Source organism: Felis catus, chromosome D1 (assembly GCF_018350175.1).
Source record: "Felis catus isolate Fca126 chromosome D1, F.catus_Fca126_mat1.0, whole genome shotgun sequence".
NCBI lineage: Eukaryota > Metazoa > Chordata > Mammalia > Carnivora > Felidae > Felis > Felis catus.
The window spans coordinates 16,489,657-16,507,959 of NC_058377.1; the positions used below are offsets into that span (position 1 = coordinate 16,489,657).

Here is an 18,303-nt window from a genome sequence, read left to right on the forward strand (position 1 = left end):
CTCTTTCTCAAAATAAAATAAACATTTAAAAATTTAAGATAAATAAATAAAATAAACTTTAAAAATACATAAACAAGGGGCGCCTGGGTGGCGCAGTCGGTTGGGTGTCCAACTTCAGCCAGGTCACGATCTCGCGGTCTGTGAGTTCGAGCCCCGCATCAGGCTCTGGGCTGATGGCTCGGAGCCTGGAGCCTGTTTCCGATTCTGTGTCTCCCTCTCTCTCTGCCCCTCCCCCGTTCATGCTCTGTCTCTCTCTGTCCCAAAAATAAATAAAAACGTTGAAAAAAAAATTTGAAAAAAAAATACATAAACAAAAAATAAAAAGTAATTTCCACATCCAACGTGGGGCTTGAACTCACGACCCCAAGATCAACAGTCAATGCTCTACTGACTGAGCCAGCCGGGCACCCAGAACAGGTGTTATTTTTATAATTAGGGAGATTAGCATTAAAATTACTATTATTGGTATTAAAGGTAGAGTCCTAGCAAATTTTTAAAAAGGGAGCTGTTGTTTTCAATGTAGTTAAAACAACATTTATTGAGGGTCTCCTACATGCCAGGTGCTCTCAAAGTTTCTGGTCTATTAGACAAGCCACAGGCAGCACAGTAAGGAAAAGGAGGAACCCAAGGAGGCTCCCACTGGCAAAATCTGGCACAATTTGAGGATTAAAATACATACTATTAACGAGTTATACTTCACTATATAGAATTACAGAATTTTATAACTATAATAAATTGCTATAATCAATAATTACAAATAATCCACTCTAAGAATCCTTTGGGTCCATACCGACAATAAACAAATATGAGATAAGGGGGCACCTGGCTGGCTCAGCTGGTAGAGCATGTGACTCTTGATCTCAGGGTTGTAAGTTCCAGCCCCATGTTGGGTGTAGAGATTACTTAAAAAATAAAATCTCTAGGGGCACCCGGGTGGCTCAGTCGGTTGAGTGTCTGACTCTTGATTTCAGCCCAGGTCATGACCCCAGGGGTTGTGGGACACACCCCTCGTTGGGCTCGTTGATGAGCATGGAAGTCCTGCTTAATAGTCTCTCTCTCTCCCCGCCTCTGTTTCTCTCCCCGCTCATGCTCTCTCTCTCTTTAAAAAAAAATTAATTAAAAAAAATAAAATCTTTACCTCTTAGAGTTAAAAAAAATCAATAAAAATAAAATAAAATATTTTAAAAAATATATGAGATATGGAAAAGCTCTTCCTTACAATAGAATGTCAACTAAATAAATGGGAAAGGAGTGATAGATTTAGAAAAATCATTTTACTTTATTTTTTTAAACTAAATCTTTTTTTTAATTTTTTTTTAATGTTTATTTATTTTTGAGAGAGACAGAGACAGAATGCGAGTGGGTTAGGGGCAGAGAGAGAGGGGGGAGACACAGAATCTGAAGCAGGCTCCAGGCTCCGAGCAGTCGGCACAGAGCCCAATGCGGGGCTCGAACTCACAGAGCTGTGAGATCACGACCTGAGCTGAAGTTGGGCACTCAACCGACTGAGCCACCCAGGCGCCCCTAGAAAAATCATTTTAGAGGCACCTGGGTGGCTCAGTCAGTTAAGTGTCTGACTCTTGATTTAGGCTCAGGTCATGATCTCACAGTTCATGCGTTCGAGTCCTGAGTTGGGCTCTGTGCTGCCAGTGTGAGGTCTGCTTGGGATTCTCTCTCTCCCTCTCTGCCCCTCCCCCCTCAAAATAAATAAAGCAACATTAAAAAAAAATCATTTTATACCATCATTGTAATGATTGGTTCAGGCAAGGATCATAAATAGATAGGAATTAAAAGGCCCAAACTTGATGAGGAACAGGACTTTAGTTAATTTTATTTATTTTTAGTATTTTTTTTTTTTTTTTTTTTTTTAGGAACAGGATTTTAGATCAAAGTACCTCCCCACAGATTACTTAAATTACAAAATAGAAAATAACTACCATAGGGAAACCTGGTGGAGACCACTATACCAAGTGATTGAAGTTAACGTCATTAATAATGAGATAAACTGACACGGTGTGGCTCTTGATGTGAGGTACTGAGAAAGAAACAGCATTCAACAGCACTCGTGTGGTGTTCTTGCCAAAAATGTGTAAGTCGAATTAAGAGGAAACATCAGACAAACCTAAACTGAGGGACATTCTACAAAACAAATGGCCAACACTCTTCCCAAAATGTCCATGTTATGAATGACTAAAAAGGCTGAGAAACTGTTTCACATGAAAAGAGGACTAAAGAGACAAGAAGAAATGCCCTGCGTGATGCTGAACTCGATCCTAGACCAGAGAAAACATTTATATAAAGGACATCATTGGGATGATTAGTGAAATTTGAATGGAATCTGTATGTTAAATAAAGTACTGAATCAATGTTCAATTTTCTGGTTTTGATTATGTTCTCATTTCTGGTGATATAGGCCAGTATCCCAGTTTTTAGGAAACACACGCTTTAGTATTTATGAGCATGGAAGTCCTGCTTAATTGTCTGTAAATTACTCTTAAATAGTTCAGAAAAACAACAACAACAACAATAACAACAACGATGTCTTCTATATGGAAAGAAAAATTTTAATGTGATAAAATGTTGATAATTAGTGTCATTGGTGGATTATAGGATTTAGGCATACAGGAATTTTTTATACTATTCTTGGCATTTTTCTGTAAATTCGAAATGATTAAAAACCAAATTAAAAAACAAAACAAAACAAACCACCCTCCAATCCTATCGCCATAGGTGCTACGGATGAGATCTTCGATAAGCCATAAAATCTATCAGAAAGTAGCTATTAATACTATCACGGGATCCTTCTTAAGTGGTAGAGAAACTTACTAAACACAGGAAGAGCTTTGTGCAAATGCATAGCGGGAAGAGAGCCTGGGATCCCTCCCTTCTGGACCCCCAGGGTCCCCAAGCCCCCAAATGAAAGCGTAGGGGGTTGAGGAGAGACGTCGCATGAGTACCGGGTGGAGGCCAGAGGCGATTAAAGGCGTCAAATTGGGGACTCTCCACACCTGAGCTGGCGCCAACTAACCAGATCGAGCCCGTGGAAGTGAGGAAGTGGTGCGAGGCCTTCAGCCCCGGACTCTCCCACCCCCTGCCGGGCGACCTCTCCTCTCCCTGAAGGTGGACCTGAAACTCCAGCACCTCGACCTCTGGGCCAGCCTCCATGGCCAGGTTCCGGGCTTGCTGGACTGGGACATGGGCAACGAGTCGTTCCTGGCCTTCACCACCGCGCACCTGCCCCTGGCCGAGCAGAACCGTGAGTGCGTGGGGGGCGGGGAGGCGTGGGGGAGGGGCGTGGTGGGCGCCCGGGTGGGGTGTTCGCGGGGCTCCCGGCCCCTTGGCCCCCAGCCCCCCCACCTTCGGCCCGGCGGACTAGCTGGGCGCCCGAGTGCGGTTTCGTGATCCGGGCCCCCCCCTCCCCCCACCGCGGCCGAGCGGGAGCCCCTCCGAGCCCCACCCCCACCCCAACCCGGGCCATGGCGACGCTGGCCTCGACCCAGAGCCCCCAGGAAGTGGGTCCCGCCACAGCACACCGCCTGCCACCTCCACCCCCACCGTCCGCTGCGTCCCAGAACCTTCTAGGCCTCACCTCGGCCCTTTTCCCATGGTGCCTACCGCCATTTGGCGCGCCACGAACATTTTTTGAAATGTTATCGGTTTTGTTCGAGGCTGTACCCCCACCCCCACCCCCGTTAGTACATTGGCTGACACCTAGAGGTGCTCGATATTTGCCGAACGGATGGTTGGCCGTTTTGGTCTTTTAAAAAAATGATTTTTTTCTTTGGACCTCAAAGGCAGAGGCAAAGACGATCCCCTCCTATGTTCGTGGTATATTATTGCCATCTGGTCAGGCAAGGTCCTTGGATTAACCCCTTACCCCCACTTCAGTGCACCCACCTCCACCCCCACCCTGCCTTCCATCACCTCGCACACTCCCTCGTATCTACCCTAAGTGATTTAATGTCTTTAGATAGGTTTATCTTTGAAAACGATTTAACGTTATTTTATGTTTATAGACGACCTTCATTTACTTAGTGCTCATTGCTTTTTTGTGCCTACTCGCATTGTTTTTGAGAGCTGCTCAGGCTGCTGCATGAAGGTCTGGTTCATTATTTCTGATGGCTGGGTGGTATTCTGTTATCTGCATATACTACCTTTTGCATGTACCTTGCTGATGGAGACCTGGATCGCCTCCAGCTCTCTGCCACCATAAGTAATGCTAAGGAATTCCTGTATCTTCGTTGATTAACAAATATTTATTGAGCACTTGTAATTTGCCAGGCAGTGTTCTAGACACTCGTGGTACATAATGAACAGAACAGATAATCTATATGGAGCCTACGTTCCACTGGGGGCAGACAATCCACATAAAAATATATCTACAGTATAAGGTGATAACTGAGATGGGGGAGAAAGGATACAGTAAGAGGGCTCAGGAATGTGGGGAGGTGGCGACAGCCACGGTTTTAAATAGGGTCATCAGGTTGGGCTTCCTTGGGAACATAACCTTGGAGCAGAGAGTTGAAGGGTATTTAGAGGAAAAATTTCCCAGGCAGAAGAAATAGCCAGGGCAAAAGTCCTAAGGAAGGAATATGTCTGGAGTGTTGGAGGCGCAGGAAAGAGGCCAGTGAATCTGGATGAAAGTAAATACAGAGGGAAGTTCAGAGCATGTGGAGCAGAGATCAGGACGAGCCCATCTTCCACTCTAAGGACTTTGGGGTTGACTTTGAGGTTGAAAGGTTTTGAGCAGTGGAGTGCCCTGATTCAGGCTTCCCAAGTGTGTGACCCATGTAGTTGCTTCCTCTGCTGGAGGAATAGTTTTCTATCTATTACAGGATATATAGGAGGATAATTTCTAACTTGAGATCATTTTAATTTTAGAACAAGGAACCCCTCGTTTTCACTTTGCACTGGGCTCTGCAAATTAGGTAACCCAATCCTGCATGATCTATACTTTGAAAAGATCACTTCGGCTGCTGTGTGGAGGGTACATTGTAAACGTAGAAGAAGCCAGCAGACTAGAAGGCTACTACTGTAATCCAGACCAGAGATGGTGGTAGGCTGGACCCTTAGGGTGGTGGCAGAGAAGGCAGAACCTGCTGGGTTGGCTGATGGATCGGATGTGGAGTGTATGAAAGAGAGAGGATGACTCCTCCAAAGTTTTTGGCTGATCCAGTGAAAGGATGGAGTACTGAGATGGGGGAAGCTTCTGGTCGGACAGAGAGAAAGATCAGGAATTCTGTTCGGGACCTGCTGAGTTTGAGGATACTTTTTAGATTTCCAAGCAAAAATGTTGAGTGAGCAGGTAGACGTGTAAGTCTGGAGTACTGGAGAGAGGTTTATTTTGAGAGTCCTTGGTATGTGGGTGGCGTTTAAAGGATGAGAAGAGAGAAGAGAGAGAAGGACCAAACATGAGCCCTGGGGACATTCCATTGTAAAGATACTGGAGAGAAGAGAGATAACCAGCCCAAACTAAGGAAATGACCATTGAGAAGCAAAACCAAGAAACCGTGGTTTCCTGGAAACAAGTGAAAAAAGTGTGTCATGGAAGGACTGGTCAGATGAGAGGACTACCCCTGTGAGGTCAGGTGGGAGGTACACGGACAATTTGGTTTAGCAAAGCAGACATCATTGGTGACCATGATGATGGTGGGGTGGTGGAGACGAAAGCCTGACTGGCAAGGGCTTAAGGGTGGAAGGAGGGGAAGTGGGATCCGAAAGAATAGGTAGTTCTTTTGAGGAGTTCTGCCTCAAAAGAAAGCAAAAACATAGGGCAGTGGCCTGGCACAGAAAACCAGGGCAAAAGGTCTTTTCAATAAGATGAGAGAATTAACATCGTGTTTGAATGCTAATAAGAATAATCCAGTAGTAAATACACACACACACACACACAAATAACAGGAAATAGAGGAGTGGTTGGTTGGAACATTATCCCTGAGAAGGCTCAAGAGCATCTGTGCCAGGGAGGGAGGGAGGGAAACAGAGACACTATGCTCTGATCTCCCTGAGATCACCAACCTGTTGATGTCACCCTTTTTTTTCCTGCTCTCGAGCCCTGGGTGTTTTTCCTTCTTTAACCAACCTGTAATCCTGTGGTCAAACATGCTCTCCATCAATTCCTTTGACCCTCTCTGGCTTTGGAGCACTTGCTTGGCCAAACCACCACCCCGATTAAATCCAACTCTACCAAAGAGTACACCAAAGCCATAGACCAACGGATTGGTGATATCATGGTATCCAAGGATAGTTGGAGTGGGGAGAGAGTTAGCTGGAAAGATAGGTGAAGTATGTTTTTTTAATTTGTTTATTAAAGTGGGGCACCTGGGTGGCTCAGTCTGTTAAGCGTCCGATTTTGTATTTTGGCTCGGGTCATGATCTCATAGTTTGTGAGTCCGAGCCCTGCATGAGCTCGGTGCTGACAGTGCAGAGCCTGCTTGGGATTCTCTCACTCACCTCTCTCTCTCTACCCCTACCCCACTTACTCTCTCTCTCTCTCAAAATAAATAAACTTAAAATTTTTAATTTGTTTGTTAAATCAGTTAATATCTACACTCAACTGATCATACCAGAGAAGGTTAGCATATAAGTTCCCCTACTGACTTGAATAGACACACCCAGGAGTAGACCTTGATGTCTTGAATCAGCCCTTCACTGTGATAGCACCAGCTGCTGTTCAGATCTGCAGTATGAGAAAGGATTCTTTTCTAGTTCCCTGCATCTTTGCCGACACTTGGGATTATCTGTTTTCATATTTGTCAGTATGATCTAAAGTGTTATTTCATTATTTTATTGTGTTCTTGTAACTAGTAAGGCCAAGAACATCTTGTTACTAATTCAGGTATCCCTTCCTTATGAATACTGATTCATATCTCTTGCCCACTTATAGGTTTGTGTTAGCTTCTGCAAGTCAGTAAGTGAAAGATTGTCTGGTAGAGAGCTGAGAACTTTAGGAGTTGAAATTTTCTTTTCTGGCTTTTTTTGTTGTCTATTGATTTTTTTGTTGTTGTTCGTGGTTTTACTCTGCAGAACATTTTAATTTTTATGTATTATAATATTTACATAAAATGTATAGATTAATTTGAGGGTAATTGGTATCTTTTAATACGTATTATGTCTTCATTTATTCAAGGCTTTCATGTCCTTAAATAGTGACTGCATCTTTTTCCCATGAAGGTCTAGTTCGTTCTTTGATGGGTTAACTCCTGAATACTGTATACTTTTGGTTGCTACCGCAAACAGTACCTTTTTTATTTTTATTTTTTATTTATTTATTTATTTTTTTAATAAAAAAAATGTTTATTATTTTTGAGAGGGAGGGGGGAGGATGGGGCAGAGAGAGAGGGAGACACAGAATCCGAAGCAGGCTCCAGGCTCCGAGCTGTCAGCACAGAGCCTGACACGGGGCTCGAACCTACCGGCCGTGAGATCATGACCTGAGCCCAAGTCAGATGCCTAATAGACTGAGCCACCCAGGTGCCCCTGAGAATCTGTATTTCTAAAAACCCTTAGGAGGCTGATGTTGTTGGACCACAGAATATATCCTGAGAGCCTATGATCAGGACAAGACAAAGCATCCGTGGATTATGTCCCAGGGACATTGTGGCATGCTTTTCTACGTGGCAAGAGGAAGGCATAAATGTGAAGTGTAATCTCCTCTGGGGGTGCCTCATGGGGTGACAAGGACAGGCCTGCAGGTCATGCCACTGCCATCCCCTGAGGGCAGGTAGGAACAGTACCTTTTTTAAAAAACTTAATTTATTTTTTAAATTTACATCCAAGTTAGTTAGCATGTAGTGCAACGATGATTTCAGGAGCAGATTCCTTAGTGCCCCTACCCATTTAGCCCATCTCCCCTCCCACAACACCTCCAGTAACCCTCTGTTCTCCGTATTTAAGAATCTCTTATGTTTTGTCCCCCTCCCTGTTTTTATATTATTTTTGCTTCCTTTCCCTTATGTTCATCTGTTTTGCCTCTTAAAGTCCTCATATGAGTAAAGCCATATGATATTTGTCTTTCTCTGACTGACTAATTTCACTTAGCATAATACCCTCTAATTCCATCCATGTAGTTGCAAATGGCAAGATTTCATTCTTTTTGATTGCTGAGTAATACTCCATTGTATGTATGTGTGTGTGTGTGTGTGTGTATATATATATATATATATATATATATATATATATATACACACACACACACATACATACACACCACATGTTCTTTATCCATTCATCCATTGATGGACATTTGGGCTCTTTCCATACTTTGGCTATTGTTGATAGTGCTGCTATAAACATTGGGGTGCATGTGTCCCTTTGAAACAGCACACCTGTATCCCTTGGATAAATACCTAGTGGTGCAATTGCTGGGTTGTAGGGTAGTTCTATTCTTAATTTTTTGAGGAACCTCCATATTGCTTTCCAGAGTGGCTGCACCAGTTTGCATTCTCACCAGCAGTGCAAAAGAGATCCTCTTTCTCCACATCCTTGCCAACATCTGTTGTTGCCTGAGTTGTTAATGTTAGCCATTCTGACAGGTGTGAGGTGGTATCTCATTGTGGTTTTGATTTGTATTTCCCTGATGATGAGTGATGTTAGCATTTTTTCATGTGCCAGTTGGCCATCTGGATGTCTTCATTGGAGAAGTGTCTATTCGTGTCTTTTGCCCATTTCTTCACTGGATTATTTGTTTTTTAGGTGTTGAGTTTGATAAGTTCTTTATAGATTTAGGATACTAACTAACCCTTTATCTGATATGTTGTTTGCAAATACCTTCTCCCATTCTATCGGTTACGTTTTAGTTTTGCTGATGGTTTCCTTAGCTGTGCAGAAGCTTTTTATTTTGATGAGGTCCCAATATTCATTTTTGCTTTTGTTTCCCTTGCCTCTGGAGATGGGTTGAGTAAGAAGCTGCTGTGGCCAAGGCCAAAGAGGTTTTTGCCTGCTTTCTCCTCGAGGATTTTGATGGCTTTCTGTCTTACATTGAGGTCTTTCATCCATTTTCAGTTTATTTTTGTGTATGGTGTAAGAAAGTGGTCCGGGTTCATTTCTCTGCATGTCGCTGTCCAGTTTTCCCAGCACCACTTGCTGAAGAGACTGTCTTTATTCCATTGGATATTCTTTCCTGCTTTGTCAAAGATTAGTTGGCCATACGTTTGTGGGTCCGTTTCTGGGTTCTCTATTCCATTGACCTGAGTGTCTGTTTTTGTGCTAGTACCATACTGTCTTGATGATTACAGCTTTGTAATACGGCTTGAAGTCCAGGATTGTGATGCTTCCTGCTTTGGTTTTCTTTTTCAAGATTGCTTTGACTATTTGGGGTCTTTTCTGGTCCCATACAAATTTTAGGATTGTTTGCTCTAGTTCTGTGAAGAATGCTGGTGTTATTTTGATAGGTATTGCATTCAATATATAGATTGCTGTGGGTAGTATTGACATTTTAACAATATTTGTTCTTCCTATCCAGGAGTATGGGATATTTTTTCTGTGTGTGTGTGTGTGTGTGTGTGTGTGTGTGTGTGTGTGTCTTCTTCCATTTCTTTCATAAGCTTTCTATAGTTTTCAGTGTACAAACAGTACCTTCTTTAAAAAAATTTTTTTTATATGGGAATGCAAGCTGGTGCAGCCACTCTGGAAAACAATATGGAGGTTCCTCAAAAGACTAAAAATAGAACTACTCTACGACCCAGCAATGGCACTACTATTTATCCAAGGGATACAGGTGTGCTGTTTCGAAGGGACACGTGCACCCCCATGTTTATAGCAGCACTATCAACAATAGCCAAATTATGGAAATAGCCAAATGTCCATCGATAGATGAATGGATAAAGAAGATGTGGTATGTATATGCAATGGAGTATTACTCAGCAATCAAAAAGAATGAAATCTTGCCATTTGCAACTACCTGGATGGAACTGGAGGGTATTATGCTAAGTGAAATTAGTCAGTCAGGGAAAGACAAATATCTTATGACTTTACTCATATGAGGACTTTAAGAGACAAAACAGATGAACCTAAGGGAAAGGAAGCAAAAATAATATAAAAACAGGGAGGGGGACAAAACATAAGAGATTCTTAAATACGGAGAACAAACACAGGGTTGCTGGAGGGGTTGTGGGAGGGGGGATGGGCTAAATGGGTAAGGGGCACTAAGGAATCTGCTCCTGAAATCATTGTTGCAATATATGCTAACTAATTTGGATGTAAATTTAAAAATAAATTAATTAAATTAAAAAAAAATTTTTTATATTTTCCAGTTTCTTCATGCTGCTATGGAGGAACAGTGATTAGTATTTGTTCTTATATCCAGCAAACTTTCTAGGCTCTTGTCGGTTCTGATAATTTGTCTATCGATTTTGTATGGTTTCTGTCTTAACATTTTTTTCTACAAATAATGCTAGTTTTGCCTTTTTCTTTCTGACTTTATATCTGTTTCTTTCTGACTTTATATCTCTTTCTACTTTTTCCTCTTTTCAATACTATGTTGGACATTATTATTTTTTTTTAATTTTTTTTTTAACGTTTATTTATTTTTGAGACAGAGACAGAGCATGAATGGGGGAGGGTCAGAGAGAGGGAGACACAGAATCCGAAACAGGCTCCAGGCTCTGAGCTGTCAGCACAGAGCCCGACGCGGGGCTCGAACTCACGGACCGCGAGATCATGACCCGAGCCGAAGTCAGCCGCTTAACCGACTGAGCCACCCAGGCGCCCCTGTTGGACATTATTATTAATGAAATGGGCATTCTTTCTAATTACTGAGCTCTCTAATAAGTATATCATCATTTTCCAGACAAAAACCTAGATTCAACTGCAATATGATGACACCCAATGGGTCCTTTTGGAGGGGGGGTGAGGTGGAAATAGTTGCCACTAACCCCCAAGGAGCCAGCATAGGGCCAAGCAGATAGCTCTAATATACACTCGATTTACTCTTTTTCTTTTTTCTTTTACTGTTCCTTTTTATTTTTTAGTATTTCATGGTACAGAGGGACCACAGTTTGTTTACAGTTCACCCACTGGAGGACATCTGGGTCACTTCTGGTTTTTGGCTAATACGATTAAAGCTGCTCTGAACATTATCATACAGATATTTTTTTAATTTTCACAAATGATTTTATAATTTTTTTAAATATAATTTAGTCTCAAATTGGTGAACATACAGTGTGTAAAGTGTGCTCTTGGTTTTTGGGGTAGATTCCCCTGGTTTTTCACTTACATACAACACACAGTGCTCATCCCAACAAGCGCCCTCAATGCCCATCACCCATTTTCCCGTCTCCCCCAGCCCCCCATCAACCCTCAGATTGTTCTCTGTATTTCAGAGTCGCTTGCGGTTTGCCTCCCTCCCTCTGTTTATAACTATTTTTCCCCTCCCCTCCCCCATGGTCTTCCGTTAAGTTTCTCAAGATCCACATATGAGTGAAAACGTATGATTTACTCTTAGCCCACCACGTATTCATTCATCCAGTTAAGCTGAGCTCCTCCAGGTTAAGCTGAGCTCCTCCCGTGTGCCAGGCAGTGAAAAAGACAGTCCTGGTGATTGGCTCTAAGCAAAGTAATTAGGATAAAATGTGTGTTAGGGAAGTGTTTGGACAGGCAGAGAAGGCCTGCTTTAGAAAGATGTTTCAACAGAGACATGATGAGTGAATAGCAATTAACTAGGGCAGCGGGAAGAGAGAAGAGTGTATCTGGCAAAGACACAATAGTTTGTGGGGAGGCCCGGGATCTAGAGTGTGGTCTGTTGGAGACCTGGAGAGCCTGGGAGGAATGACCCAACACTGATGAGGAGCCAGGGCCTTGCAGACTGTCCCAAGAAACTTCAGTTTGGCCCAAGGGTCATAGAAAGCCATCAAAAGTGTTTAAACAGAAAGGTGACAGGATTGCATTAATATTTTAGGAAGATGCTCCAGCTGCAGGGGGACTAAGTTGGAGAAAAGCAGATAAACAGACCATTCGGGTTATGGCTGGACTTGGGGATTGACTGGGTGTGGCTGGATGGGAAAGAGAAGGCAAGAACACTTCCGTGTTCCTGACCCAAGCCACTTAGGTTAGATGGTGGTGCCACTTGCGGAGACAAATACAGGAGCGAGAGCAGGAAGGTGGAGTTTAGTTGCAGGAATGTGGAGTCTGAAGTACCTGCGGGTTATGCAAGGAAAGATCTCCAAGGCCCAGTGGTACTTACGGGCAAGCAGAGGAGTCTGGGGCCGGAGGTGCGGATTTGGAAGCCCTACGTTGATAGATAGTGGCTGAGGCCACAGGCATTCATGAATTGGCTCAGGGACAGTGTATGTGGAACAAGGTCAGAGAAGTCGAATATGGTGTCGTAACGCCCCAGGGAGGGCCCACAGCCACGTGGTCCAGGACCCTGGGGCCACAGTGGAAATACTAGGACATTTTGACCCTCTTCTTTCTTTTTGCCAGTTGCCAGGTATAGACTTCGAATAGTTGAACCACCAAAAGTACCTGTGGGAAAAACGCCCAACTCTGATAAAGATGGTGAGTGGGGGTAGTGGGTTCTCTGGCATGGTCATGCGGCCTGGGCCGGACCCCAAAGCCAGTGAGCTGTGGCGCACAACCTCCTTTTTCTCTGCACAGGCCCAGCTCTTGAGCCCAACCTGTGGATGTGGGTAAACCCCAGCATCGTGTATCCCCCCGGAAAGCTGGAGGTCCCAGAACCTCATAAGGGAGAGGATCTCCCAGGCGCACTCCCCTCCCCTCAGCCAGCCCCCAAAGAGGAAGACTTTGCCAGCTCCTCAGAGACCACGGCGGTGGAGTCACTGCCACCATCCTCGCCCTCCAGCGAGCAGTCTCCCCCTCAGAAGCGGTTTGCCTCTTCCCCCAGCACCTGGGAGGTAGGAGTTTCTGGGGTCCTGGGCTGGACTTGGGCTGGACTTGGGCTGTAGGCAGGGAGGGTGCAGGGATGATGCGATCAGAGAGGGATCCTTAGGGACCACCGAGGGCTAACGGGTTCAGAAATGGGCTGTGCCCTTGGGTTGGGGAGAAGCCCCGATGAGGGCCCCCTACCACTCCCCCTCCCTGCCACTGCACCCCTGGAGTAGAGGCGGTGGAGTTAGGACCAGTTCCTACTCTGTGCTCCTCTAGCTCACAGAAGAGGAGGAGGCTGAGGACCAGGATGACAGCTCCTCTGTGGCTCTCCCGTCCCCTCACAAAAGGGCCCCCCTCCAAAGTCGGAGGTTTCGGCAAGCCAGCAGCCAAGAGGGGAGGCTCTGGTCCCGGCCCCCTCTCAATTACTTCCACCTCATTGCACTGGCATTAAGAAACAGTGCCCCCTGTGGCCTCAACGTGCAACAGATCTACAGTTTCACTAGGTACGTGCCCCGGGGCAGGGGGGCCCTGTAAGGACGGGACGGGAGGGGGTCAGGGCCCTCAGACTGACACCTTCCAAGCTGCCCCTGGCCCTGGGCTGCTGCCTCAGTTCCCCCATCTGGGTCTGAAAGGATAAGTGTGTTCCCAGGCCTCCTTCCCCAGACACTGGTACTGCGCTGTCCCCAGGTGGGTGTCCACGTATCCTGTGTTAGGGAAGACATCCACCTCCACCCCCTTTCACGTCTAGAAAACCCTAACCGTTTTACGTCTTAGTCCCTTAAAACGTAAATTCGCCTGGGTCAGAAATTCTCCCATCCTCCCCGTCAAGATTATCCAGTAGAAAATCTGGTTTCGCCAGCAGTTTCTCACATGCTCTCCCTTTGGCTAGACTGCCTGGCACAGGTCCCCGCACGCCCAGGGGAGCAGGGGGGCACCCGGCTGAGAAGGGATGTGCATTTAGCTTCGACAGTCGCCTACACGTGAGCGTGAGGGGTTTCTCAGACCCTTTCCCTCTGGCAGGAGAGTCTCAGAATATTAATCCACAAGCGGCATCCTTCCTTGACCAGGATTCCTCTTACAGGCATGGGTTGGCCTGATTCTGGTCCGTTCACGTCACAAGTCACAGTCATGAGCCCTCAGAGGGAAGCAGGACAAAATGAGTCTCGGAACGGGAGCAGTAAACTGGGTTTAAAAGACGAGGGTTTGTGGGGTGCCTCGGGTGGCTCAGTCAGTTGAGCGTCTGGCTCTTGATTTCAGCTCAGGTCGTGATCCCAGGGGCTTGGGGTCAAGCCCCACATTGGGCTCCATGCTCAGCATGGAACCTGCTCGGGATTCTCTCTCTCCCTCCCTCTGCCCCTGTCCCCTGCTCGCTCTCTCGCTCTCTCTAGAATTAAAAAAAAACAATGAGGGTTGGCACAAGCAACACACCGGGTCAGGCTTTGCCGCGTGCTCCGTCAGCAGAGAGCTGTTCCAGGCCAGCCTGCCACCGTCCACCTTGACAGAGGGGCCCAGGCTCCTGGCGCCTGGGGGACAACCGTCTCGAGATGGGGCGTCTCCCGAAGACAGCATATCTTTCCTCACCGTTCCCCCCTGTCCACAGACAGCATTTCCCCTTTTTCCGGACGGCCCCGGAAGGCTGGAAGAATACCGTCCGTCACAATCTCTGTTTCCGAGACAGCTTTGAGAAAGTGCCGGCCAGCGTGCAGGGTGGCGCCGGCACACGGCCCCGCTCCTGCCTCTGGAAGTTAACCGAGGAGGGACGCCGCCGCTTTGCAGAGGAGGCCCGCGCCTTGGCCTCCAGTCGGCTGGAGAGCATCCAGCGGTGCATGAGCCAGCCAGGTGTGAGGCCCTGGCACGCGTGGGGCCGAGGGGCGCCCCCCTCCCCCCCCATCCTGACGCTAGGGGAAGGAGACCGGGTCCCACGGTGGGGGCGGGGGACACCTTCTGTAGGAAGGGGAGGGGATAGCGGTGGTCCGAGACCTGGGCCTGCCCCAGGTGGGACCCCAGCCACCCAGGCATGTACTTGAGGTCCAGGAGTTGACGGAGAAACAGCTGAGGTGCAGTTGGCCTCACGGCCCGGCAGCCTAGGGAAAGGGTGGCGGCGCAGCGAGAGACGCACGGTATGAGCGGCGACGTGCAGAGGAGGTTTCTTTTCTTTTTCCGGAGACCGGGTGGCATTTGGGCCTTGAAGGGAAAAATAGGTCATCTGCCGCGAGGTTGGGCCAGGCTGAGGGAACGGCAGCCGCAAAGGGCAGGTAGATTCTGTTGACTCTCTTCTTTTCTTACAGATGTGATGCCCTTCCTCTTTGACCTTTAAATCCAAGAAGCAGGAGTCAGCCCATCCCTTATTAAAGTTACCTGCAGCAGCCTGGTGGTGTGTGTGTGGTCTCTGAGGGTGGGGACGGGGTGGAGGTGGAGGTCAGCTCTCGGGCTGGAAATGGGATGCCGTTGGAGCTGACGGATGCTCCAGAGGCCATAGGGCAGGTGCCTGGCGCGCCGCCGAGGGAGCCCATACACTTCTTTCCTCAAAGGAAGAAAACACTCGGCCCCGTTCAGGAGCCTGGAGCAAATCCCATTTTTCTGGATTACGAGGATAGTCTCGGGAGATGCTAGCTCGTAGCGGCCAGCCCCGCCAAAGGCCCAAAGCAGCACCACCCGCGCACAGAGGGGATGTAATCAACTGGGGACAGTGGAGAGAAGCAGAAGGAAGCGCATCACTTGTAGGGCTGTTGAAGGAAAGGCAAACCCTCCCAGGAGGCCAAGAAGGAGCAGTGAGAAGGGCGAGAGGAAAGACTTTTGGAAAAGGATGGTCAGGCTCAAGCCTCATCCCCCACCCCCATTTAATCGTTCTGAGCGTGGGAGGAGTGGCAGTGAGGGGTGGGAACTTGGAGGCAAGATGGGGTACCTCCCCGTGCTGTTTGTCTCCACCATGGCTCAGCAGAGGCCACAGCACGGGTTGGATTAGGAGTCCTTAGAGACTTCGGATCCCAGCTGGGCGCTGTGGATTTCCTGGCGGCAGGGGCGGTGTCCAGGGCAGGGCCAGATGCCAGCCTTGGGTCCGAGGGGAGTACGGAGATGCCCCGAGTGAGTGAGAGAGGAATGAGGTTTAAAGCCGCGTCGTTATACCCCAGACATTCAGACAGTGCTTGAAGGCAATACTGAATTTCCCACAGGGCTGCAATGACCTTTCTCATTCCCTCTCCTGCTCTCCCCTCTCCCCCCAGGAGATCTGCACAGAAACAGGGCTCCACCCTCAGAACCCAGGGCTTCAGCTATCCTCCGTGCAGGAGGCAGTCTTTGACCTTGAAGAACTGACCCTTCTACCCCAGGCCATTGGCCGTGAGATCAGCCAAGAACCTGACCTGGGGTTATACCTAAGCAGAACGTATTTGTGGCACCATTTTAAGATACACTGAACTTTCCAGGAATGCAACTGTTATGTAAAATGAAGGATGATTGTGCTTTTTTTGGTTTGGAAGTTGACCAAGAGTTGTTTGCCATTTCAGAAAATCACTTCACTGACAGCAAAGCTGCTCTGGTATTTAAGTCACCAATACCACATGCCTGTATCAGATTGTGTTTGTGTCTGCTGCACTCACGGGGATTCTGCATGTATAAACAAATCTTTATTACATCCAGGCAGCCGATATAAAGACAAAGTATTGTCAATAGTCGTATGACTGTCAGCTCTTAAATCTGAGCTCTTCACTGTAAGTATGTACAAATTTCCGACTATCTCCTTTTCAAATACAGTTTATCCATTGAAATACAATTTCCCTTTATTTTTCTGTTCTATTGCAGTTAAAATGTTATATTGATCTTTTCAAAATCGCATGTGTAGGTCAGTTATTTTATTAGTAAGATTTATTCCAAGGTGGTAAAGACAGTCTACAGAATGTCTGCTCTGTTCCTCGGGTGTTAAGGCTGATGGGATAGAGAACCACTGAACCAAGCAACATATAAAATAGAGTCCCTGCCCAGAGGTGCTCACCCACAGTGACACTGGTAACCAGTGAGGACAATGGAATAAATCATGTTTATGTCCACCCCCCCAAAGCCTAGCACGGGGCCTGTTAGGCAGTAAGAATGCATTATTTGTGAGGTGCCTGGGTGGTTCAGTTGGTTAAGTGGCCAGCTTTGGCTCAGGTCATGACCTCACAGTTCATGAGTTCGAGCCCTGCATCAGGCTCTGTGCTGACAGCTCAGAGCCTGGAGCCTGTTTTGGAATCTGTGTCTCCTTCTTTCTCTGCCCCTCCCCCATTCGCACCCTGTCTCTCTCTCTCTCTCTCTCTCTCTCTCTCTCTCTCTCTCTCTCTCTCTCAAAAATAAACATTAAAAAAAATGCATGATTTGCCACTAGCGACTTCTCTAACAGGCAGCTTCCATATTCTCTGGAAGCACACATAACAGCAATGAGCTCTGTCTAGAGCTAGGGAAGAATTCTCACAGGAGGAGTCAGCCCTGGGCCTTTCCCCAGGTCTACAAAACAATAGCTGGCACTTGTCCAGAAGCACCCAAAGCCAGCCATGCTCTGCGGGTAGCTGCTTCTGCTCCTCTGAGGCAGAGGTGGAGGCTGGGAGGTACAGAGGAGCAGCGATGGGGTGGGGAGGAAAAGTGACCTGTTCCAAGGAAAAGACAGGACAGACACATGCAGGTGCACTGTTCGTGCAGAGCCCGATGGGGTCTTGAACCCATGAACTGTGACATCACGACCTGAGCCAAAATCAAGAGTCTGACACTTAACTCACTGAGCCACCCAGGTGCCCCTATCCAGAAAGTCATTTTAGAGACTTTCTTAAAACCAGAGTCTAGAGGATAAATGGAGCTGAAATAGACCAGACACTTGGAAATCAGCTAGAGAGATTTTATATGAATCCGAGTAAGAGAGCAAGGGAATTGAAACAAGGTATGCTCTAGGAGTAAAAAAAAAAAAAAAAAAAAAAAAAAAAAAAAATAGAGAACAGGCTTTAAACATCTTAGAAATCCAGGGGCACCTGGCTGGTTCAGTCGGTTAAGCAACATGACTTGATTTTGGCTCAGGTCATGATCTCACAGTTCATAAGATCGAGCCCAGCATTGGGGCTATTAGCATGGACCCTGCTTGGGATTCATTCATTCATTCTCTCTCTCTCTCTCTCTCTCTCTCTCTCTCTCTCTCAAAATAAATAAATACAAGAAATCTCAGAGGGGTGCCTGGGTGGCTCAGGCAGTTAAGCATCCGACCTCGGCTCAGGTCACGATCTCACGGTTTGTGGGTTCAAACCCTGTCTTAGGCTCTGTGCTGACAGCCTGGAACCTGCTTCAGATTCTGTGTCTCCCTCTCTTACTTCCCCTCCTCCACTCACTCACTCTCTCTCCCTCTCTCTCTCTCTCAAATATTAAAAAAAATAATAACAAAAAATAAAAAATCTCAGAAATCCAAGAAGACAATTTGGGTGGGGTGGATATGGGGACTGACTAAAAGCAAGTGTCAAGATA

At 46.6% G+C, this 18,303-nt stretch overlaps 1 protein-coding gene across 2 annotated transcripts; it reads left to right on the plus strand.

The window, feature by feature from the left end:
* Nucleotides 1-2,871: 2,871 nt before the first annotated feature.
* On the plus strand, nucleotides 2,872-15,191 carry FOXR1 (forkhead box R1). Of its 2 annotated transcripts, none has more exons than XM_045038396.1 (6): nucleotides 2,872-3,256; nucleotides 12,421-12,495; nucleotides 12,595-12,851; nucleotides 13,102-13,328; nucleotides 14,504-14,664; nucleotides 15,114-15,191. In XM_045038396.1, exons 1-6 carry the CDS (start codon nucleotides 3,196-3,198, stop codon nucleotides 15,140-15,142), a joined length of 810 nt encoding a protein of 269 aa, XP_044894331.1. In that variant the 5' UTR covers nucleotides 2,872-3,195; the 3' UTR covers nucleotides 15,143-15,191. The 2 variants fall into 2 exon arrangements, with proteins under 2 accessions (XP_044894331.1, XP_023094749.2); XM_023238981.2 differs by having other exon boundaries at nucleotides 2,875-3,256; nucleotides 14,426-14,664.
* The last annotated feature ends 3,112 nt before the right edge of the window (nucleotides 15,192-18,303 follow it).